We start from the raw sequence: 25,146 nt of genomic DNA, 5'->3' as shown, positions 1-25,146 counted from the left end.
TGCATGGCCTCCTGTCACTGTGAATCATGGCTGGTCTCAGTTTGTAGTTTCTCATTAAATTGGCCCTTTCACTCCCCTGCCCTGGGCCTCTGCTCTCTTGCCTGGCTTCTTTCTTTGAGGGAAAGAGGGTGGGGGCTAGAAGTGGTCTAAGGGCAGGGGCTTGAGTCCTCGGGGTCTTTGTGCTTGTGCTGCACTGACTGCCCAGGGATGACACTAAGTATCTGATTAAACCACACCCAAACCCAGTGTGGACAAGCCGTGGGGTTCTAGCTGTGACTGGGTCGGGGTAGGAGTTGGCTTCACTGCGCTCAAAGGGCACCTTCCTATCTCTGACACTGGTTTCACCTATCTCCATGCCACGGCAGATGCCCACACTGTCTGCAGGGTGGAGCCCCCTGGCTTTAGCTCAGGGTCATCCCACCCTGAAGGCAAATACCCTTGCTCCCTTAAGCAAGACAGAGTCACCGGGGCTGAGGCTTCTGGTCTGAAGGCTAATGGGGGGCAGCTAGTCAGCCCCCAGGTACTGAGCCAGCTCCACCCCTACTAGCCCTCATCTGAACTGTGAAAAATGGGTAGGCTTGGTCAGTAGTCGAAGACAAATGTTTTCCCTGCCATTTAACCCTTTTCTGAATAAAACTTTTGCAGATCCTCAATATATAAAACAAGAAACTGATTCCTATCAATAAAAATATTTAAGTTCACATTTGTATTTTAGACAAGAATTGTTATAATACAAGTATATACTTTTTATCCTTACTTATAAACAAATTGTTTCAAAAAGTAGGAAACCTCCCAGGCACTTCAGAGAGAATCACAAGACCAGATTGTGAGACACGGTGGCTTTGCTCTGGGCAGAGGGCTGTGAGTGACCAGGGGTGTTGGGAGCACAGGAAGAGCAGGAGTGGCTGAGAAGGATAATGCTGGCGCCAGGAAAGAGGGAGGCAGCTGTCAGAGTCCACTTTATTGAGTGCTGTAGCATTTACACAGGTCAAGGGAGGAGATAGGCCACAGCTAAACAGACTCCCCTCTTCTGGAGTTTCTGCTTGAGAGGGTGAGGATTGGCTGTTCAGGACGGAGCTCCCCAGGCCTCTGAGGTAGGGTGCAAGCCACCCCTCCCTCCCACAGAGCTACCGCAGTGTGGGCTTGCTGGCTGCTCTGTTCCCATCAGGGGAAAGGTACCCACCTAAATGCTAACATAAGGAAGTATGAAGGGAAGGAGCCTCAGGGTGAGCAGTGTGGAGGCCCCTGGAGCAGAGCTGGCTCCAGAGGCCCGGGCAGATCTGCTGAGCTGCACTGGCTGCTCCCAGGACCATGGCCTAATGGCTGCAGGAATGGTGGGCCTACAGCCAGCTCAGCGTCTAGTCCACAGAGAGGACGCTACAGGCAGAGGCTTTAGCGTCTGGCCTTTATTGGTTTTCTCAAAACCAGCATTTAAGAAAAGTCACCTGAGGTGGTAGTTTAGTCACCGGTGGAGGTGGGGGCAGGCCAGTGGTCACTCAGGAGGAGGGCGCCAACGTGGTATGATGGGTCCTTCACATGTAGTACCAGGCCAGGAGGCCAGCAACCAGGGCCACACCGGCGGCCAGAATGAACTGCAGGCTGGGCTTACTCAGCACAGCCAGGGCTGTTCGGAAGGGGCAGCTGCTGCCCTCCAGGGCACCTGTGTGGCAGCACCAACGGGACATGGCATCAGTGGGGAACACGGACACAACCCACCCCGGGAGGAGAGTTCAGGACAGGCAAGACCTACCTCTGTCTGATTTAGCAGCATAGTAGGGGCATTTACGCACATCTCCTTTCCCATCGTGCACGGGGAGCCCGTCCTCCAGGGTCTCTTTGGCCAACAAGGAGCCAGCCTGGTCCAGTTCATCGAATATCTGCAGGGGCAGGGGATGAACAGCCATCACTTGACTGTGTCCACTCTGCTTTCGGAGAAAAATCTCTTTCTTCCCCCATGCAGAGGGAGCTAGAACTGGTGAGACTTACTCAGGAGGGCAAACCAGTAAGTGAGCAGCCCCAATCAGCAGCAAGGACAGCCACACCAACCCAACACTTCTCTCTGGCCCAAGCTCTGAGAGGTGTGACCACACCTGTGCTCAGCATCCCACTGCTGCTGACTGTGGTGGCTCTTCCCTGGGCACTGACCAGACAACACAGCCCACAGCTGAAACTACCAGGGCAGAAACAATGAGGAGAGAACAAAAGTGCTGCCCCAAAACACCCTGTGAGCACTGGCACTATGCCATTTTCAGTGGCTAGGTATTTTTAGCAAGAATGACAGAGAAGAACATGTGAAAACTGAGGCCCCACCAGGGCTGACCCATCCTAAGTGGCCCTTGGAGGCTTGCTAATGTCAGACTAAGCCAGTAGGCCTGCACTGGGGCCGGTGCTTCACTGCCCCCAGCCATGGCCACTCTCCTGGTGCTGAGGGCTGGCCTGGGTTCCAGGGATGGAATCAGCCTCCCCAGGCTTGGCCCCATCTAAAGGCTACTTGTAAACGGAGTCCTGCTTCTCACTCTCCTTGGTTCTCTCCATGAACTTATCAAGTGGGGCTTTTCAGAACCCTCGCTAAAAAGGAGGAAATCCACTCAAGACCAGAATCCTATGGGCAGAGAGAGGGAGACAGCTTCATTTTCCCAAAACCCTCTGTGCTAGGGCCTCGCCCTTCCCAAAGCAAAAACACACAGGCTGTCTGTCAAAGTGGAGCCACCGCTGGGCTCATGCCCTCTATGGCCTATTTGGTCCTTCCACTTTCTCTCTGGCAGGCTACAGCTCATCTGGCCTAATGCACTGATGCCCGTTCAGGCAGCTCTGGATTGGCGCCCACCATCAGAGCACCACCCCCCCCCCCCCCCCCGCCCCATGAGCCCCAGCAATACCTGCATGTTGTACTCAAAGGCCCTATTGGCCTCCTCCACAATCCTCTCTTTGGTCTTCAGGTTCAGGTCCAAGGCATTCATCCTAGCCCGGTACAACTGCTTGAACTGTTGTGCATTGTCCACGTTCTCAAACAGATAGAACTGGGTCCCTTCTCCTGTGCTGGGGAGTTTCAGGGCCCGCTGGGCCACCTTCTTCAGCACCTGGCCCCCTGAGAGGTCCCCCATGTAGCGGGTGTAGGCATGGGCCACCAGCAGCTCCGGCTCATTCTGCCCCACATAGTGGATCCGCTCCACGTACTTTTGGGCAGCCTCAGAGCACTGCACCTTCTCCCCCCAGTCCTCACCAAAGAAATACTCCATGTCCTTGGTCAGTGCCTCCTTCCGGTGTAGCTCCATGGGGAAGTACAAGGGGGCAAACGCTGGGTGGTCCTTGTTGCGCTCCATTTCTTCCTCAAGGGCTGAATATGTGAAGTAAAGTGCAGTAGTGGCCAGCTGTTCAGGGCAATGGGGGAGACCATGGGATAGGGCTGTCAGCCTTGACCAGCAAGCACATTTCCTGAGCCCACCTGCCCCCGCGTCTGAGGAGCCACAAGTGAAGGCTCCAGCAGTGTGCCCCCATCACCCCAATTCCCCAGAAGCCCATTTTTATAGTGAATTATTTCACACACTCAGGAAACTTTCATGTTCCTTAAAGGACTGACATGGTGAATTCTTAGGAACATGGATATCTCTGCTTCCTGCACACTACCACTATGCTCTTCTATTTAAACTTCGTGAAAACCACAATCTGATGTCAAAAGAGTGGAGAATGGGTAGAGAAAGGCCCAGCTTCCACCTCCGAGTAGTTCCAAGGGGATCTTCCTCATGGGACTAAGGGCCCCAACCTGACCCTATCCACAACCAAGGACACCAACCTTAAACAGCTCCTTCCTGATGTTGCCTTTCAAGAAGTCCTTGACAAACTGGGTGTTTTCTGCCCGGTCATGTGCTTCCTTGGTCCCTTCCTTCAGGAGCTCAGAGAGGTCAGCCATCCTGTGGAGATGCGGGGAGGGGTGTGTGTGTGTGTGTGTGCGCGCGTGCGCGTGCACGTATGAATTAGCCCTTTCTCGTCTCAGGGTGTCCCCCTACTGAGCTGGAGGCAGAAGCTGCTCAGAAACTCCACTCCAGCATCAATACAGGGTCTTGCCAGAGAGCAGGCAGATATGAGTTGGCCCCAAGGACTTGGGTAACAAGGGGGATGACTGTGGCCTACTCCTTAACAGTGTCCGTGTATCTATGAACCACCCAAATAACAATGCTTTGCCTCTGTGCCCACCTAGTACCTGAGGAAACACATACCTCTAATCCCACCACAGCGTTTGCTGGCTTCTCCAGGGAGCAGCCAGCCTTGGGGAACGTGTCTGGCAGAATCCGTGCTGCTGTGATGGACTCACAGTGGCTGTCCCAAGGCAGCCTTGCTGCCTTCCTCCCACTTTCCACCCACAGCCCTTTCAGGACTACATGGGGCTGGGCCCAGGTTAGGATCCGAATGAGACGGGCCAAGGCAGTTGGAGCCAGGACGCAGGTCTGTATCACTTAAAATGACACAGGATGCAGTTGCGCTGATAGGTGCCACAGCCAGTACACGACAAGGCAAACAACGCATGACCCTAAAGATGGACACACCGGGTAGCAGCTCACGCGGTCCACACAATCTATCCACCAGAGTGACAAAAACTTGGTCCTTCACGGCCCACCCTCCCTCTGCTGGCTTCTTTAGTAGAATCATTTATTATTAGCAATTATTTCAAGATATAAAAAAGCACTTTGTCAGTGACAGGGCTACAACGAGAATAAGAACAATGAAGAACAGGCTTTGGTAACTTGAGGCTTAGCATGAACTATCCCTACCCAGTAAGAAAATTCCCTGGAGTTAGAGCTACTCCCACATTCTAAGGAGTGGAAAACACTGGTCAAGGTGCCAGTTTTGCCTAATGACCCTTTTCAGCACAGAAAAGAAAACACTTAGGGTTTTAAGAAGAAAAAAGGATCAGAAATACCACCAAATTCCATTCCTCAGCACTCCTAGCAGTGCCTGACCTGCTTCCTTGGGAACAAAGGGGGAGAATGCTCAAGCAGCCCAGGGTGCTGTGTGCTATTCCTCTCTGCAGTCCCAATCAGGTGTCCTGGGCAGCTGCAGCAGCACAACACGACCCCAACCACACCCCGGCGCCCTAAGCCCACAGGACTCAACACAGCCAGCCCCCACCACTCACCTGGTGTGGTTCTCTTTTTCTGAGGCCCCAGAGCTCTTTTTCTCCGACTCATCCACCCCCTCCGCAGTCTCTGGTTCCGCTGACATCGTTGCCGAGTGTGATTCCTGCGCGCTCACTCTTCTGGTCCTAAGGAGACACAAGGAGCTGGTGATGTGGCACCCATGGCACCACTTCCCCCAAACACCTGCTGGTGCTGCTCTCATCTGAGCCAATATAATGGAGGAGTCACCCACATGCCTTAGAGTGTTTTCTTTAAAAAATAAAGCTCTGCCATTACTGGGACCATTATCTGAGCATGGACAAAATTTGAATATGGACAGTGGATTAAGTAATAGCATCATAATGATATTGAACCTGCTGATTTTTATAAATTGTACTGTGATTATGTACGAGAATGTCTTTGTTTTAGGAACTGTATCCTGAAGTTTTTAAAAGTAAAGGAGCACACTGTCTGCAAGTTACTGTAAAATGGCTCAGAATGTGTGTGTGCATGCATATACGTAATAGAGAGAGAGAGAGGGAGGACATACCAAGTAAAAGCAAATGAGGCAAAAGGCTGGTGGTGAATTTGGATAAAAGGTACGCAAGAGTTCTTTGTACCATTCTTACAACTCTTCTGTATGTTTGAAATTATAACAAAATTAAAAGTTATGTAAAATACAAAATAACATCATAGATAAAGCTTAGAACAAAAACAAGAAGCGGCGGGTACAGTGGCTCTGAGTCGGGCAGCAAGGGCATCTGGGCTGGCCCGTCCCAGCTGTCACCGGCAGGCCAGCCTTGTGCACAGAGCAGCCCGAAAGGCACTAGACAAGCAGTACATGGAGTCACCAAAAGGAGACCGGCCCCAGCCTACCCCTGACTCTGTCGGGCTGAAGGAAATAAAACAAGCTAGCCAGTCAGTTCCCAGTGCTGCTGCCAGGGCCAAGCCTTCGTCAGCCAGGGAAATAGAGTCCCACAAGACAAGCTAACCTCCCACCCCCGGAGGCCTCTATCTGGCAGTGCACAGGAGTAGCCCATCTGGGGAACTTTCCAGATGAACAGCAGCACAGTCGCACCAGCTACTAAAGGAACTTACAAAACCAGAGCTACTCAATCAAGCCAAGGAAAGAAGAGACCTTCATTTTCTACTTCCACCAGTATCTACTTATTGAGCATTTTCTACATGTTCACCCAGAAACAGGAGTCTAGGGGGAGAAAAAGTACAAGTAATGGTCCTTCGAAGGTATAAAGAAGAAAATAAAAACCTACCTCCAGGGGGTGAAGCAAGATGGCGGAGGAGTAGGAGACCTGGATTTCGTCTGGGCTCAGGAATTCAGCTGGATAGGGATCAAACCATTCTGAACACCTACGAACTCAACAGGAGATCGAAGAAGAGAGTAGCAACAACTCTCTGAACAGAGAAGCGACCACTTACTGGAAGGTAGGACGTGCGGAAAAGTGAATCCGAGGCAATTGTTCGGGAGGATAGACGGTGGGGGAGGGGGCCTCCATCGGCCACTTCCGGCAAGTGATAGAGCCGCGGAGCACAAAATCGGAACTTTTAGAAGCCGTCTCCGCTGAGGGACGTCGCTCCAGTGGCTAAGCGGGGGGGGGGGGGGGGGGGGGGGGGGGGGGGGGTGGAACCCTCGCGGGACAGTGTGGTCTCAGGACCCTCGGGGTCACATAAAAAACCGAGGGTGCCTGAGTGCAGCAGAGCTCCCAGGTATCGGAGCAGGGAAGCCGGCTGCAGAGACAGAGCCGAGGCCCGGGCTCTCAGCTCGGGGTTGCCATAAACTGTGATCCACGGCCCAGTCGGGCCAATGCTCCTCCAGCAGGACCCAACAAGCGGCAGAGCCGGGGAGACTTCCCTTCCTCCCCGGGGAGGAGCGGCGCGGGAGCGCACCGCAGGGATCTGCTGGGTTTGGAGACTCCACACGGGGTCGGGTGCCAGAGATAGAAACGCTCAGTCACAAGCCGGGTGAGCACCGAGTGCGGCCGGAGACCGGGGAGACGGGAGTGACTGCTTTTCTCTGGGAGCGCACTGAGGAGCGGGGCCCCGAGTTCTCAGCTCCTCCGGGTGGAGATTGGGAGGCCACCATTTTCACCCTGGTCCTCCAAAGCTGTACCAGAGCTTGCAGTGAAAAAAAGCTCCTGAGAGCAAACCCGAGCAGCTTGCTTGGCCCGGACTGACAGGGGCGGGGCAATTCCGCCTCTGGCAAAGACATTTGGGAACCACGGCAACAGGCCCCTCCCCCAGAAGATCAGCACGAACAGCCAGCCAAGACCAAGTTTACCGATCAAGGAGAACAGTAGAACTCCAGCGCTAGGGTAATACTGCACATAGAATTCATAGCTTTTTTACCATGATTCATTAGTTTTTCAAAGTTAATTTTTTTAACTGTTCTTTTTTTAATTTTTTTTCCCTTTTTCAACCATCTTATCAATCCCTTCTTTAAAAAAAAACATTTTTTATTTTTCATTTTTAGTCATATTTTATCCCTTCATACTAGTTACCCTTATTTTTGGCATATATATATAATAAGTTGTTCTCACTTTAAAATTTTGAGATACAGTTTCTTCTAACAGATCAAAATATACCCTAAATCACTAGTGTATGGCTCTGTTCTAGTCTCCTGCCTGATCATTCTTTTTTTAAATCTTCTTTCTTTTTTCAAACAACTTCCTACCTTATCAATTCCTTTTATAGAATCTTTTATAATTTTCATCTTTACAGTCATCTTCCATCCTTTCATTGTATCAACCCTTATTTTGTACATATATGTCTTTCTTCCTTTAAAATTTTAAGAAGCACTTTTTTCTAACAGACCAAAATACACCCAAACTCTAGTGTGTGGCACTGATCTATGCACTAGCCTGATCATATTTGATCATATTCTGGGTTTTTTTGTATTTTGTTTTTGTTTTTATCTTTTTCTTTTTCTTTTTTCTCTTTCTTTTTTCTTTCTTTCCCTTTCTTTTCCCCTGGTTTCAGGTCTTTTCTGATTTGTATACAGTATATTTGCTGGGGACATTGTTAACCCGTTAGCATTTTGTTCTCTCATTCATCTGTTCTCCTCTGGACAAAATGACAAGACGAAAAAAATCACCTCAGCAAAAAGAACAAGACGTAGTACCGTCTGCCAGGGACCTACTCAATACGGACATTAGTACGATGTCGGACCCAGAGTTCAGAATCATGACTTTAAAGATACTAGCTGGGCTTGAGAAAAGCGTGGAAGTTATTAGAGAAACTCTTTCTGGAGAAATAAAAGAACTAAAATCTAACCAAGTTGAAATCAAAAAGGCTATTCATGAGGTGCAATCAAAAATGGGGGCACTGACTGCTAGGATAAATGAGGCAGAAGAGAGAATCAGTGATATAGAAGACCAAATGATGGAAAATAAAGAGGCTGAGAAAAAGAGAGAGAAACAACTACAGGATCATGAGGGCAGAATTCGAGAGATAAGTGATACCATAAGACGAAACAACATTAAAATAATTGGGATCCCAGAAGAAGGAGAGAGAGGGGCAGAAGGTATATTGGAGCAAATCATAGCAGAGAACTTCCCTAATGTGAGGAAGGAAACAGGCATCAAAATCCAGGAGGCTCAGAGAACCCCTCTCAAAATCAATAAAAATAGGTCAACACCCCAACATCTAATAGTAAAACTTACGAGTCTCAGAGACAAAGAGAAAATCCTGAAAGCAGCTCGGGAGAAGAGATATGTAACCTACAATGGTAGAAATATTAGATTGGCAACAGACCTATCCACAGAGACCTGGCAGGCCAGAAAGGACTGGCATGATATCTTCAGAGCACTAAACGAGAAAAATATGCAGCCAAGAATACTATATCCAGCTAGGCTATCACTGAAAATTGAAGGAGAGATAAAAAGCTTCCAAGACAAACAAAAAATAAAGGAATTTGCAAACACGAAACCAGCCCTACAAGAAATATTGAAAGGGGTCCTCTAAGCAAAGAGAGAGCCTAAAAGCAGCATAGATCAGAAAGGAACACAGACAATATACAGTCACAGTCACCTTACAGGCAATACAACGGCACTAAATTCATACCTTTCAATAGTTACCCTGAATGTAAATGGGCTCAATGCCCCAATCAAAAGACACAGGCTATCAGATTGGATTAAAAAACAAGACCCATCCATATGCTGTCTGCAAGAGACTCATTTTAGACCCAAAGACACCCCCAGATTGAAAGTGAGGGGTACAAAACCATTTCCCATGCTAATGGACACCAAAAGAAAGCTGGGGTGGCAATCCTTATATCAGACAAATTAGATTTTAAAACAAAGACTGTAATAAGAGATGAAGAAGGACACTATATCCTACTTAAAGGGTCTATCCAACAAGAAGATCTAACAATTGTAAATATCTATGCCCCGAACATGGGAGCAGCCAATTATATAAGGCAATTAATAACAAAAGCAAAGAAACACGTTGACAACAATACAATAATAGTGGGGGACTTTAACACCCCCCTGACTGAAATGGACAGATCATCTAAGCAAAAGATCAACTAGGAAATAAAGACTTTAAATGACACACTGGACCAAATGGACTTCACAGACATATTCAGAACATTCCATCCCAAAGCAACGGAATACACATTCTTCTCTAGTGCCCATGGAACATTCTCCAGAATTGATCACATCCTAGGTCACAAATCAGGTCTCAACCGGTACCAAAAGATTGGGATCATTCCCTGCATATTTTCAGACCACAATGCTTTGAAACTGGAACTCAATCACAAGAGGAAAGTCAGAAAGAATTCAAAGACATGGAGGCTAAAGAGCATCCTACTAAAGAATGAATGGGTCAACCAGGAAATTAAAGAAGAATTTAAAAAATTCATGGAAACCAATGAAAATGAAAACACAACTGTTCAAAATCTTTGGGATACAGCAAAGGCAGTCCTGAGAGAAAAGTATATAGCAATACAAGCCTTTCTCAAGAAACAAGAAAGGTCTCAAATACACAACCTAACCCTACACCTAAAGGAGCTGGAGAAAGAACAGCAAATAAAGCCTAAACCCAGGAGGAGAAGAGAAATCATAAAGATCAGAGCAGAAATTAATGAAATAGAAACCAAAAGAAAAGTAGAACAGATCAACGAAAGTAGGAGCTGGTTCTGTGAAAGAATTAACAAGATTGATAAACCCCTGGCCAGACTTATCAAAAAGAAAAGAGAAATGACCCAAATCAACAAAATCATGAATGAAAGAGGAGAGATCACAACCAACACCAAAGAAATACAAACAATTAGAAGAACATATTATGAGCAACTCTATGCCAGCAAATTAGATAGCCTGGAAGAAATGGGTGCATTCTTAGAGATGTATCAACTACCAAAATTGAACCAGGAGGAAATAGAAAACCTGAACAGACCTATAACCACTAAGGAAATTGAAGCAGTCATCAAAAATCTCCCAACAAACAAAAGCCCAGGGCCAGATGGCTTCCCAGGGGAATTCTATCAGACATTTAAAGAAGAATTAATACCTATTCTCCTGAAACTGTTCCAAAAAATAGAAATGGAAGGAAAACTTCCAAACTCATTTTATGAGGCCACCATTACCTTGATCCCAAAACCAGACAAAGACCCCATCAAAAAGGAGAATTACAGACCAATATCCTTGATGAACATGGATGCAAAAATTCTCACCAAAATACTAGCCAATAGGATCCAACAGTACATTAAAAGGATTATTCACCATGACCAAGCGGGATTTATCCTTGGGCTGCAAGGTTGGTTCAACATCCACAAATCAATTAACGTGATACAATACATTAACAAAAGAAAGAACAAGAATCATAGGATCCTCTCAATAGATGCAGAAAAAGCATTTGACAAAGTACAGCATCCTTTCTTGATCAAAACTCTTCAGAGTATAGGGATAGAGGGTACATACCTCAATATCATAAAAGCCATCTATGAAAAACCTACAGCGAATATCATTCTCAATGGGGAAAAGCTGAGAGCTTTTCCCCTAAGGTCAGGAATGCGGGAGGGATGTCCACTCTCACCACTGCTATTCAACATAGTATTAGAAGTCCTAGCCACAGCAATCAGACAACAAAAAGAAATCAAAGGCATCCAAATCGGCAAAGAGGAAGTCAAACTCTCACTCTTTGCAGATGATACAATACTGTATGTGGAAAACCCAAAAGACTCCACCCCAAAACTGCTAGAACTCATACAGGAATTCAGTCAAGTGCCAGGATATAAAATCACTGCATAGAAATCAGTGGCATTCCTATACACCACCACCAAGACAGAAGAGAGACAAATCAAGGAGTTGATCCCATTCACAACTGCACCCAAAACCATAAGATACCTAGGAATAAATTTAACCAAAGAGGCAAAGGATCTGTACTCAGAAAATTATAAAATACTCATGAAAGAAATTGAAGAAGACACAAAGAAATGGAAAAACATTCCACACTCATGGATTGGAAGAACAAACATTGTGAAGATGTCAATGCTACCTAGAGCAATCAACACATTCAATGCAATCCCCATCAAAATACCATCCACTTTTTTCAAAGAAATGGAACAAATAATCCTAAAATTTGTATGGAACCAGAAGAGACCCCGAATAGCCAGAGGAATATTGAAAAAGAAAAGCAAAGCTGGTGGCATCACAATTCCAGACTTCCAGCTCTATTACAAAGCTGTCATCATCAAGACAGTATGGAACTGGCACAAGAACAGACACATAGATCAATGGAACAGAATCGAGAGCCCAGAAATGGACCCTCAACTCTATGCTCAACTAATCTTTGACAAAGCAGGAAAGAATGTCCAATGGAAAAAAGACAGTCTCTTCAACAAATGGTGTTGGGAAAATTGGACAGCCACATGCAGAATGAAACTGGACCATTTCCTTACACCACACACAAAAATAGACTCCAAATGGTTGAAAGACCTAAATGTGAGACAGGAGTCCATCCAAATCCTAATGGAGAACACAGGTAGCAACCTCTTCGACCTCAGCCGCAGCAACTTCTTCCTAGAAACATCACCAAAGGCAAGGGAAGCAAGGGCAAAAACAAACTATTGGGATTTCATCAAGATAAAAAGCTTTTGCACAGCAAAAGAAACAGTCCACAAAACCAAAAGACAACCGACAGAATGGGAGAAAATATTTGCAAATGACATAACAGATAAAGGGCTAGTATCCAAAATCTATAAAGAACTTATCAAACTCAACACCCAAAGAATAATCCAATCAAGAAAGGGGCAGAAGACATGAACAGACATTTTTCCAAAGAAGACATCCAAATGGCCAACAGACACATGAAAAAGTGCTCAACATCGCTCGGCATCAGGGAAATCGAAATCAAAACCTCAATGAGACACCACCTCACACCAGTCAGAATGGCTAAAATTAACAAGTCAGGAAACAACAGGTGTTGGCGAGGATGCGGAGAAAGGGGAACCCTCCTACACTGTTGGTGGGAATGCAAGCTGGTGCAACCACTCTGGAAAACAGTATGGAGGTTCCTCAAACAGTTGAAAATAGAGCTACCATACGATCCAGCAATTGCACTACTGGGTATTTACCACAAAGATACAAATGTAGGGACCCGAAGGGGTACGTGCACCCCAATGTTTATAGCAGCAATGTCCACAATAGCCAAACTGTGGAAAGAGCCAAGATGTCCATCGACAGATGAATGGATAAAGAAGATGTGGTATATATACACAATGGAATATTATGCAGCCATCAAAAGGAATGAGATCTTGCCATTTGCAACGACACAGATGGAACTGGAGGGTGTTATGCTGAGTGAAATAAGTCAATCAGAGAAAGACATGTATCATATGACCTCACTGATATGAAGAATTCTTAATCTCAGGAAACAAACTGAGGGTTGCTGGAGTGGTGGGGGGGTGGGAGGGATGGGGTGGCTGGGTGATAGACATTGGGGAGGGTATGTGCTATGGTGAGGGCTGTGAATTGTGCAAGACTGTTGAATCACAGATCTGTACTTCTGAAACAAATAATGCAACATATGTTAAGAAAAAAGAAAAAGAAGAAGACAGCAGGAGGGGAAGAATGAAGGGGAGTAAGTCGGAGGGGGAGACAAACCGTGAGAGACAAACCGTGAGAGACGATGAACTCTGAAAAACAAACTGAGGGTTCTAGAGGGGAGGAGGGTGGGGGGATGGGTTAGCCTGGTGATGGGTATTAAAGAGGACACATTCTGCGTGGAGCACTGGGTGTTATGCAAACAATGAAACATGGAACACTACATCAAAAACTAATGATGTAATGTATGGTGATTAACATAACAATAAAAAATTTAAAAAAATAACCTATCTCCATCTCACCCCACAGATAAACTCATTGCTAGTATGTTGGTATAAATCCTGAGTTTCTTCTAGGCTTGTAATTACATTTTCTTTATCTTTTCAGATATTATAATAAATGGTTTGCTCGGCATGCTTTTTCTGAACCTTCACACCTTTAGATTTAGCATTTATACAGTGGGATTAATGATAGGAAGGATTAAGTGAGAACAGGGAAGGTAGTAAGGCTTTTATAGCACAGTGCCTACCACATGGTAAGCACTAAATATTAGATATTACATTTGTATTTTGACAGAGGCTTTTTAAAAATTTTTATTTATTTATTTGACAGAGACAAAGCGAGAGAAGGAACACAAGCAGGGCAAGTGGGAGAGGGAGAAGCAGGCTGCCCACTGAGCAGGGAGCCTGATGTGCGGCTCGATCCCAGGACCCTAGGATCATGACCTGAGCCGAAGGCAGACGCTTAATGACTGAGCCACCCAGGCCCGCCCCCCTTTTTAAAAGATTTTATTTATTTATTTGACAAAGTGAGAGAAGGATGTATTTTAATAGAGGCTTAACTGATGTTGTCCTAGAATGCTTAGAAAATAAAAAGCAGAAAGTGAAATGAGCCAGGCAAAGATATACATGGTATCACTTGTATGTGGAACCTGAAAAAAAGATTTAAGGGGTGCCTGGGTGGCTCAGTCGGTTAAGCATCTGCCTTTGGCTCAGGTCATCCTGGGATCGAGCCCCACGTTGGCTCCCTGCTCAATGAGGAGCCTGCTTCTCCCTCTCCCTCTCCCTACCACTCTGCCTACCTGTGCTGTGTCAAATAAATAAATTCTTTAAAAAAATAAAAGTTTAAAAATAAAGATTTAAGTCATAGAAACAGAGTAGAATGGTGGTTGCCAGGGGCTGAAGGTGGGGACAATAGGGAGAGGTTGGTAAAAGGGTACAAATTTTCAGTGACAATTAAGGCCTGAGGACCTAATGAACAGCATGGTGACTAGAGTTAATAATAATTTACTACATAATCGAAATTTGCTAAGAAGTGTAGCTTTTAAGCATTATTACAAAAGAATATGTGAGGTGATGGATGTGGATTCAATTGTGGAAATCCGTAATTATAGACCATACTGTACACTTCAAATATATTGTAATTTACTTGTCAATTATATCTCAATATGCTGGAAAAAAAAACAACCCAGAATATATAGAAAATGGGACCTCTTATCTCCAAATCAGATATACTCTCATCTCCAATAATAATGATGAACTGTGCAGTTCATTAATGTTAAGTCCAGAATGTGAAGGTAGGTGGTCATCACCTGGAGAGAAGAGTATTCAGAGAGGCTTCCTGGAGAAGAGAGGGCTTACCCAGGACCCTCAAAGACAGACAGCATTTGGGTAAGAGAGGAAGGGCCTCTAGATCAAGGAACAACATGAACAAAGTAAAATGGGACAGACCACAGAGTTGATGTAAGGCTGCCCAGCTATGCATCCTGCATTCTTTTACCAAGGGGCCAAGGTAGACTTTGTTGACTGCAGAATAAGCCCCACACCAGCTTGTCCACGCTGACCTCTTTTTACAGACTTTTAAGAAAGAACATCTCAGCTCTATGTCCTTGGGGACCCTGAGAGCCAAGATTTATCCTGGGCCACTCAGCACGCAGACTGCTGAGAGAACAGGGAGCTGGATGGGAGCTGAGGGCCACCCAATGCAGGAAACAGGGCAGAGTAAAAGGTCCCAGAGCCTCTAGACAGGTGGAGGTGCATGTGGCCATGCAGAAGACATACCCCAGGCAACTGAAGACTGCAGGTCCCACATGCTGCTTGCATGTGAAATTAAAAGTAGGCAGACGGGCGCCTGGGTGGCTCAGTTCGTTAAGCGACTGCCTTCGGCTCAGGTCATGATCTTGGAGTCCCGGGATCGAGTCCCGCATCGGGCTCCCTGCTCAGCGGGGAGTCTGCTTCTCCCTCTGACCCTCCCCCCCTCATGTGCGCTCTGTCTCTCAAATAAATAAAATCTTTAAAAAAACTAAAAAATGAATAAAAAATAAAATTAGGCAGACAAGAACAAGTGCAATCTGCTTGTCTAGGTTACTAGTTATGGTAAGTTAGGTAAACTTCCTGCACCTAATTATCATGCTGCACAACAGTGATTATATATGTGATTAAATCTGATCATTAATTGTTTTGTTTGATAACTGCACACTCTGGGAGGGCATGGTCTTGCTCTGGGAGGGCATAGTCTTGCTGGAGCAACAGAGCCTTTTGCTTATCTTAAAAATACAAAAGGGAGAAGAGCGCCTGGGTGGCACAGTTGGTTAGGTGTCTGACTCTTGGTTTGGGCTCAGGTCATGATCTCAGGGTCCTGGAATCCAGTCCCCGCACTCAGCAGGGAGTCTGCTTAGGTTTCTCTCTCCCTCTGCCCCTCCCCCAACTCTCTTGCACATGCTCTCTAAAATAAATCAATCTTAAAAAAAAAAAAAGTAGGAAGGGAAAGCCAGCTTCCACAGATGTCTTCTCCTTACCACTTTGTGGCAGTCTCCCTTTGGGTACACTTTCCTCCCACCTTCCTCAACCCCAGTCCTGCCTGAGACCCCTAATTCCCTCCTCTCAGCTCAAAGGAGGCCCAGCTCTGGCTCCAGAGGGAGGGCCACAGCTGTCTCTGGTGGAGTTCTAGAGCCCAGAAAATAACAAGTTCTCAACAAACACTTTCTGAATAAAAAATCCAAAGGAGGGGCACCTGGCTGGCTCAGTCGGAAGAGCATGCAACTCTTGATCTCAGAGTTGTAAGTTCGAGCCCCACACTGGGTGTAGAGATTACTTACATTAATAAAAACTTAAAAAAAAAAATCCAGGGGCGCCTGGATGGCTTGGTCGTTGGGCGTCTGCCTTCGGTTCGGGTCGTGATCCCGGGATCCTGGGATCGAGCCCCGTATCAGGCTCCCTGTTCAGCAGGAAGCCTGCTTCTCCCTCTCCCACCCCCCCTGCTTGTGTTCCCTCTCTCGCTGTGTCTCTGTCAAATAAATAAATCAATCTTAAAAAAAAAAATCCAAAAAGGAAAGGCAGGCAGGCAGTGTTCTCATGCATACTGCCAACAACATGGCACCTGTGGACAACAAAAAGTTATCTGCTATTGACTACTTCAATAGTCTTCTAAACTCCAAGCATGATTTAACAATTTTGTTTTGAATGAAAAATAGATACAGTCCTACTCCAATTAGAGGCAAGAATACTAAGTCCTTAATGTGAACTAAAAGCACCATCTACACAGACGGGAAGAAGGTTCTGGGGAAAGCTCCATTAGCACATTCAACCCACACAAGCAGGGCCCAGGGAAGGCAGCCTTTGTCCACCCCTGTGGCCTGGTCACTGTTCTTCAAGGGAGTGGCTGTGTGGGGCAGCATGCAGAAACCACCTTGCAATGTCAGAAGCAGAATTCATTTCATTCTCTGAAAAGCTACGTGTCCAAACTTGGTCTGACTGGCCTCTACACTTGGATCCTTTTTTCTTTGCAGCAACCACTGGAATCCCTAGAAAATCAGAGGCCAAATCATAAACGTAGAAATTTTCTAGACTTCAACCTCTCATTATCAACAAGCTGCTGCCACACTCCCCCTGGGGTCTGCTTAGGTTTTTCTCTCCCCCTTTTGTTGTTGAAAAACAACAACAAAAAAATTCCACTCTGGGAAATACACTTCAAGATGTATTAATAGTAATCTGTACCAAAATGGTAGGTAGCCATACTATGATGTTAGAAAAAAAGTCACACAGCCTAACAATACAGGGTAGGATTGCTCGAACGACAGTAAACAAAAGAATCTTGGCACAGATGGGAAAAGTTGATAGGCTGCATTCACTATGGAAAAGTCTACATACACTTGTTTTACCTAAAGGACTCAAAATACTGACTACAAGTATGTGCAAAAGTATGTAAGTAAAAGTGGCACCTGGATGGCTCAGTCGGTTAAGTATCCGACTCTTGATTTCAGTTCAGGTCATAATCTTAGGGTTGTGAGATTGAACCCCACATGGGGCTCTGTGCTCAGCTGGGAGTTGGCTTACAGATTCTCTCTCTCCCTCTCCTCCCACTCGCACACGTGTTCTCTCTCAATCTCTAAAATAAATAAATCTTAAAAAGATATACATCTATATACACAAAAATGAAAAAACAAAGTATCTAAGTATACTGATAATAGGAAGGCAGTTTGGAAAGGTATAAACACTTGCTATTTGTTTGACTTTTTAGCTAATTGGCTCCCTCTTTTATATAAAGTGGCCCAATTATCTTGAAGAGTGGGGGAAAAGATGGGGAAAGAAGAGAGGGAGAGAGACAAAGAGAGGAACTGGACCAAGCAAACCAGCTAAGGTAAGATACTGCACTAACTAGTCCATAGGAAGTCACCTGGGCCTTTATTTTGCTTTTACAAATTTCAGAAAGGTCCACCTGCCGTCTGTATTTTAATTCCAGAAAACTGTGACCCTCTGTTTATAAAATCTACCTCCGTAACTCCCGTACTAGCTGTTCACCTGACACAGGTTTTTACTCCTGTACCAGATCTGACAGAAATAGCAACAATGTCCCATCACCAGTGTTCCTTCCAGCAAAGGTCCCGTGGACCTGCCCAGCAGATCCAGAACACTTATTTCAAAGCCTTTGTTCCTGGTAAATTGCAGGCTCAAGGCACTAGGGCTCTTGAAAGAACAGATGTGTTCAGGACTTTTTTTATTATATCCTCCTCCATGGACACGTCCTACAAACCTCAGAAAGCGCAATGCTGCCAGACAGGACTACATTATCACTCATTCCCCATTTGGTGATTCAAAAAGCCACAGGCGTGCCTGGGTGGTTCAGCTAGTTAAGTATCTGACTCTTGATTTCGGCTCAGGTCATGATCTCAGAGTCATGAGACCAAGCCCTGTGTCAGACCCCCACTCGGTGGGGAGTCTGCTTGAGATTCTTTCTCTCCCTCTCCCTCTGCCCTTCCCTGCGCTTGTGCTCTCCCTCTAAAATAAATAAATCAAAAAAACCCAAAAAGGCACAAAAAAGACTTAATCTGTAATAATTTTTTTTCCATTTTGATTCTTTTTCTTTGCCCTGGAAAACCACTGAAGAAGGGAGCATGTTGCTGAGCTCAGCCAGCACTAGACAGCAAGGTGGGAGAAAGAGTAAGAAAACGCATGGCAACCGGCTCCCTGAAATTAGAACAACTCTCCCACTCCGGAATTGACAGTGACCAGCTACAGATGCCCACAACATTAGCTAGTGTTGTTATCCCAATGTGCAGAGGAGGAAACCGCCACAGGGAAGGCGTAAGCAGCCGCTCAGACTCCTATACTGGGTCCGCCATAGCTCCCACCCCTCCCCACTAAACAGCCTGTGGTTGGGCACCAGGAGTTCCTGCTTGCTTACCAGAAGGCTGTTCCCAGCTCAGAGTTTACTCCTGTATAGAACTGGCATTACATTAATAAGAGGTGATTATTCTTCGGCTTTCACAAGTGCTGTCATCGTTGTTTCCCCAGTTAAACCAGAAGCTTCCTACAAGACGGATCATCAAAACTCCCTCAGACTCAGTTTCTCAGAGTCCAATGCCACATTCCAAATCACTTATAAGTCAGTACCCTGGGGAGTCTCCAACTTGAGTTGTAACTGTTGTAGATGCACAAACAGAATGCCTACTGAGAATGCTAGCTAAATGGGGGTGGGACAAGAAAATATTGGTTAAATTCTAAAATACCAGGGGTGCCTGACTGGCTCAGCTGGAAGTCATGTGGCTCTTGATCTTGGGGTCGGGAGTTTGAGTCCCACTCTGGGTGTAGAGATTACTAAAAATAAATAAATACCAAATAAAATAATAATTTTAATTGGGGAAAAATTTTTTGATTGGGTATTAGGCCTCTAACTGGTATGTAATCTGGTTTTCTTTCTTCATATCTCCCTCCCTTCCTCCTTCCCTTCCCTCTCTTTCTTATGGTCTGAATTTTCTACCTGATGACCTGTTTTGTGTTTCCCATGCCTCTAAGCTGGCCAAGGCCATTCTCATCCCATAGGGCCCAGTTAGGCTGGGTTCTGCATTTACCCAGGTATGTTGTATTTTCTCTACTGCTCCCCTCCCGGGGCTCCAGAAGGCCTAGGGTCTCCCCTGTAGTCCCTGCCTCAGCTGTTCTCTTCACATCAAAGCTGGGCACTGGCTCCCTGGCCCCCTCTGAGCCCTCCGAACAGGCCCAGTTCAACGTGCACTCCCCCGCCCCAGGAGGCAGCTTCTCACCCAAGTGCCTATGAGGGCAGGCACTCCACTGGGCTCTGCTTACTTTTCTTAGCCAGTACTAGAAGTAATGAGGACTCCAGTTTCTTTTCTTTCTTTCTTTTTTAAGATTTTATTTATTTATTTGAGATGGAGAGAGAGCACAAGCAGGGGGAGCAGCAGAGGGAGAGGGAGAAGCAAGCTCCCTGTTGAGCAGAGAGTCCAATGTGGGGCTCAATCCCAGGACCCTGGGATCATGACCTGAGCCGAAGGCAGATGCTTAACCGACTGAGCCACACAGGGGCCCAGGACTCGTTTCTTTTATCTGAAGGCTTACCTCTGGTCACTGGTGCAGGTTCCTTCCCACTGCCCATAGTTTTGTGTGTGTTTTCTACTTTTGCATTCAATAAATACCTTTCAATAGCATACATCTTTGTCTATGATCTCACCTCACTCACTTATATTGTGACATTCAGGAGGGTCACAGTTCAAAAATAATATACTACCTCTCACAGAAACCATGTTCATTATATGCCCCATAGATGTTAGAATACAAGAATCCCAGACTCTCTCTTTCCTGGATTATAGGATCTGTTCGCTATATGCCCTAAAGGCTTTTCATTATTTAAGTGAGAGAATACGTGTTCCCATTTACCAATACCATAATCAGGCCAAGTCAATTCTTAATGATGCCACAAAGTCCCATGGGGCCTCAGCAGATATAAATAAACTGTTTACCTAAAAATTCTTTTCTGAATATGTGTCAACATAAAAAGAGTAAATTCTAACATCCTACATATAAACCCTTTATATGATCTGGGAACAAAGAACCCTAGAGCTACTATTGAGAGAAGAAACCGGGGACAGGAAGGTACATCTCTTCAGAGCCTCCAAATCTCTCTATTTTTCACCTGTAGGAATGAATACTTGCCCAGTGTTCCATACCAAAAGACCAATGGGAGGATCAAATAAGATAATGACTGTGAAAACACTTGATAATAAATGTTAAATGATACAAATGCTACAAAAGGAATTGAGTATGAACCTAGAACTATTTACTAGCTGGTCTGCCCTAAACGATTGAGCTTTTCAAACCTTACTAGGACACCAGGAAACTCTCAAGAGGAGGAAAAAGCCCTGTTCCTGGATATGGTGTGGACAAGAATTTGTTCTCTTTGGCACGGTTTACAATCCAGCATTGATTGCACCAAGGGCCAGTTCTGCATGCCATTCAATGAATGGACATGCAGAAGTGCCATCTGCCTTAGGTAAACAGCCACTTGACTGGCCCTGCTCTGCTCCCAGACTTCAGGGAACCTGGAATGTAGAGAGGGGCAAGGGAGTGACACTCATGGACCTGTCAGTTTACTGGGGCACTTCTGGGCTCCTGCTAACTACTGATTATTGCTATAGACTCAGCTCACCTTTGGGAATGGAAAGGCAACCGGGCCTTGCACACAGGGCATGGTCTTTAGAGCTTTAAAGATTTAGGATTGAGATCTGGACTCCCAATGTTTAGTAGTTGCATGGCTGTAGTAAGTCATAACTCCTTGAAGGCTGAGTCTCCTCATCCATAAATAGGGTAACTCCCTTTGCCTCACATTTTCAAGTGCGCTGTAAGGACTAAATGAGCTAATGTGCATATAAGTGTTTCATGAAATGTAAAGCTGCCTCAAATGTTGATGGTCTCTTACTGAAGAAGTTGCTGAAGAAAATGAGCAGCTAAGGGGTGCCTGGATGGCTCAGTCGGTTAAGCATCTGCCTTTGGCTCAGGTCATGATCCCAGGGTCCTGGGATTGAGCCCCCACATTGGGCTCCCTGAGGGAGCCTCCTTCTCCCTCTCCCTGCCACTCCCCCTGCTTGTGCACCCTCTGTCAAATAAATAAATAAAATCTTTAAGAAAAAAAAAAGAAAAAGAAAATGAGCAGCTGAGTGATTATGAAACACTGAGAAAGATGACAAAATCCCAGTGAATCAACAGATAATTCTGATCAAGTCACACCCAAGGTCTTCTGAGTTGGCCCTCATTCTCTGGCGGTGCCAGAAAATGGGAATACCTGTTCTTTCCAAGGAGAGACATGTGACCACTGCAGCTAGAAAATCCTCATTGTAGATGCTGGCTGAGCCAGATGCTGGGAGCAGTGGGTCGGGGTAAATCCGCTCTAACCCAACAAGGCACCTGATAAGAGGTGCCTCCCAAAACTCTGAGGAAACCATATCATCTACGTCAACAGCTTTTTAGTTTATACAAGGAATGGCCTGGAGTCTCCGCTGAACTCTGGTGCTGCCACTCCTCAGGAAATCTTACACACAACCTTCATCCCTTTCATTTTAATCACTGGGTGAATTCAGTCCCACAGTTCATTGACTGGATGACTATTAACCTCTTGATAAAGAGTTTCAGACAAGGAATCCTGGGAAAGTAGAGACTCCAGGGACACAAAACTCTTGCATCAGATTTACTAAGTACACATTTGCACATCTGGACAATAAGCAACCTGAAAACAAAACAACAACTAGTCCAAAGGCACTAGCCTCTTAGTAACCTCAAAAACTGACCGCTCAGGAAGTCCAAAACTTCTTGGGCAAGCTCTCTTTTTACTGGGGGGTGGGGGGTGTACTCATCTCCAGCATGTTAAAATACAATTGAGCAAGCATTCAAAAGCAGACATTGGGGATGAAACCTGAAGCACTGAAAAGAGCTCAGAGTAGGGGCCAAGAGTCTACTGTTGCTGCTCCCAAGGGAAGTCCTGGTAAAAAGAATTCCTACTATGAATGAAATAAATATGAGACTCTCCTGTTCCCTGAGCGTCACCCCACCTCATAGGAGAGGACCAAGACTCAGGGCTGAGAAGAGGAAGACTCTTTCCCATGAGAAGCACCTGGGGTGGGGGCTGAAGCCCTGACTGAATTCTAAAATGGATAGGATCACATTTTATAAGAATAAAGCCTAGGCACCAGACATCCCACAAGGGCTGGTTTTAACAAAGGAAATGCTGACATGACCATGAGTCACCCCCAGGTACCATCAAGTGAAAATTATTCCAACTTTGGAACAATCCTGAAAACATGTCCTGTGGCTTAAGCGGAGTCTTTATTCCCTTTCGTTCAGGTGTAACAGTTGTCACATGTGGCTTCAGCTTCACTCATAGATACGATGACTATGAACAGCATTTGGGGGTGGAGGGAGAGTGGCTAATTAGGATGCTTCTGCTGAATCTTCATTTTGGAAAATGAGGTGCTATCGGCTCCCAGGTGCTTTCCTCTCCACAAAGAGACTCAACAGTGGCTCAGCAGCACCCCTGTAAAAACAGAAGGTCCTCGAATCCACCCTGGGAGGATGGTAGAGAGGAAGAGTGCCAGACTGAACTCTAACAGACCTGGGCACACAAGGCTAAGTCACTTTCAAGCAGGGTCCCAATGACTGGGAAGAAATGAAGATTAAGAGATTTAAGTAATATGGCCAAGGTCACTTAGAAAGTTAATCATGGAGTTGGGACCAAGTCCTTCCTGAATTCAAGCTCATTCCTCCTGTGTCCCAGCTAACATACATGTGCAATTAGTATGATGTCACCACAGACTACTAGCAAATGGAAAATGAGGCTATACTACACTGCATTTACGTGTGCAATGGAAGGGTTTTCTACACCACTGAGTGCCATTTGTTTTTTAGTATGAAAAGTTAGCTCAATCCTATGTTTCCTGAGAAGTAAATGCTCAGGCTCCCATTTGAAGCTTCAGAAGCTGGTGCTGCCCATCCCACAACACTCACCTTCACTTGCTTAGATTACACGGCAACCCGAGAAGATTGTTCCCTGGCAAGTCCTGCTTTTGTTGACTAGCAGGGGAGGCCAAGGCTGGAGACAGCTGGTCCCAGAGGCGAGGACAGCACCTCTACCACTCAGTGCATGAAGAGAAGCAGCCAGACCTGCCAGGCCCTGGTGGACAATGAAGCCAGAGACTCACGGCATCCCTGCACCAAGGAGAGGTCACAATAGGATCTGCACATCTCTATAGCATCTATCACCATAGTAACTACAGAGAAATAGAAGACCTGGTTTCAAGAACTAAAAGCATGTTCTCCATGCGCTGAGTGTTTAAAGTCTATTCAGTCCTGGGGTGCCTGGGTGGCTCAGCTGGTTAAGCACTGGACTCTTGGTTTCAGCTCAGGTTGTGATCTCATGGATCGTGGGATGGAGCCCCGCGTCCGGCTCCACCCTCAGCAGGGAATCTGCCTGGAGACTCTCTCCCTCTGCCCCTCCCTGCCTCATAAATAAATAAATCTTTAAAAAAAATCTATTCGGTCCCATCTTTGCCTACTAAAAATATATGTCTAACTTGGGAAGAGTAGTGCAATGGATAGGAAGTATGTCAACATAAACTTCATGTAAGATTAGGAACTCCACAGGCCAAGGTATTGGTCAATCTAACAAGGTGGTTCCTATAACTCACTTTGGACCTGTAAGGGATTTTAACATGTTCCCACAGGCCTACAGAGTTAGGTATTATTCCCAGGCTTTTTCACAATGACTGCCTAGATTCTGACAGCAGGGGGTAAGGGGTGGGTGAGTGGAGTGGGGGCAAGGAAACAAGCCCAGCTTCAGAACCAGTAACTCCAAGAGGCTGGCTCCATCCTACAAAAGCTCTGTCTACGGCAGCAGAGGACCAGCAACAGCAGCTATTGGGACTTTGTCTCAGAGTAAGGAGTTCAGCTTTTCCAGTGAGCCCTACCTCCACTGGTAGAGGGGTCAGGGGCACAGAGCAGTCTAATAGCAAGCATATGCATACAAGTCCTTTCTGCACAACACAATGCTGATATGCTGATGTGACACAGGAGGAAGCGAGGCAACGGCTGCACTGCATGGATGACCTGTGGCAGGCACCCAACAAATGTTACTTGAACTGAGCTCAGCCAAGAAAGAATCCATTAGCCACAAAAGCCAAAAGGAAAAGCAGGGAAGTGGTCAAGGCCCAAGCTCTAGTCAGGCACAACTGAAAACAAAGCCTGGTTCTGTCACACACCAGCTGGGTGGCCTTAGACCAGCTACTTCTCAGAATCTCAATTTCTTCACCTGTAAGGATAGTAGTAACAACTCTGCAAGGTGGATATGAGAATTTAATGAGATAAATTACTTACAGAACTGCAACATATTGTATAATGTTAATTGAAGAAAGTGTCCCTTAAAATTTGAAGTTAACGAATATTCCCATATACTTTTATTTTTATGGGTTTTTTTAGATTTTATTTATTTGTCAGAGAGAGTAAGCAAGTGCACAAGCCGGCGGAGTGGCAGGCAGAGGGAGAAGCAGGCTCCCCGTTGAGCAGGACCCTGGAATCATGACCTGAGCCAAAGGCAGACACTTAACTGACTGAGCCGCTCAGGCAACCCCCCATATACTTTTAGACAAGAAATGGAAATACCCCTGTCTCAATGAAAACCCTTACAGGCAACATCAAATC

At 45.9% G+C, this 25,146-nt stretch overlaps 1 protein-coding gene across 3 annotated transcripts in view; it reads right to left on the bottom strand.

Moving 5' to 3' along the window:
* Positions 1–946: 946 nt before the first annotated feature.
* HMOX2 (heme oxygenase 2) overlaps positions 947–25,146 on the bottom strand; it is a 35,990-nt gene continuing 11,790 nt past the window's right edge. The window contains exons 2-7 of one of the 3 annotated variants that reach the window (XM_088017318.1): positions 6,386–6,453; positions 5,135–5,260; positions 3,794–3,911; positions 2,880–3,371; positions 1,751–1,877; positions 947–1,660 (exon numbers count right to left, since the gene is read on the bottom strand). In XM_088017318.1, coding sequence (XP_087873444.1) covers positions 1,533–1,660; positions 1,751–1,877; positions 2,880–3,371; positions 3,794–3,911; positions 5,135–5,220 — 951 coding nt within the window. In that variant the 5' untranslated portion in view covers positions 5,221–5,260; positions 6,386–6,453 and the 3' untranslated portion in view covers positions 947–1,532. Of the gene's footprint in view, positions 1,661–1,750; positions 1,878–2,879; positions 3,372–3,793; positions 3,912–5,134; positions 5,261–6,385; positions 6,483–25,146 lie in introns of all 3 variants that reach the window. The other 2 variants (XM_088017317.1, XM_028117583.1) reach the window with 2 other exon arrangements.

This window comes from Eumetopias jubatus, unplaced genomic scaffold (genome assembly GCF_037043125.1).
Source record: "Eumetopias jubatus isolate StellerSeaLion01/CBP00866 unplaced genomic scaffold, mEumJub1_p1.0 scaffold_12, whole genome shotgun sequence".
NCBI lineage: Eukaryota > Metazoa > Chordata > Mammalia > Carnivora > Otariidae > Eumetopias > Eumetopias jubatus.
This window is presented reverse-complemented; position numbering and strand designations above follow the sequence as displayed.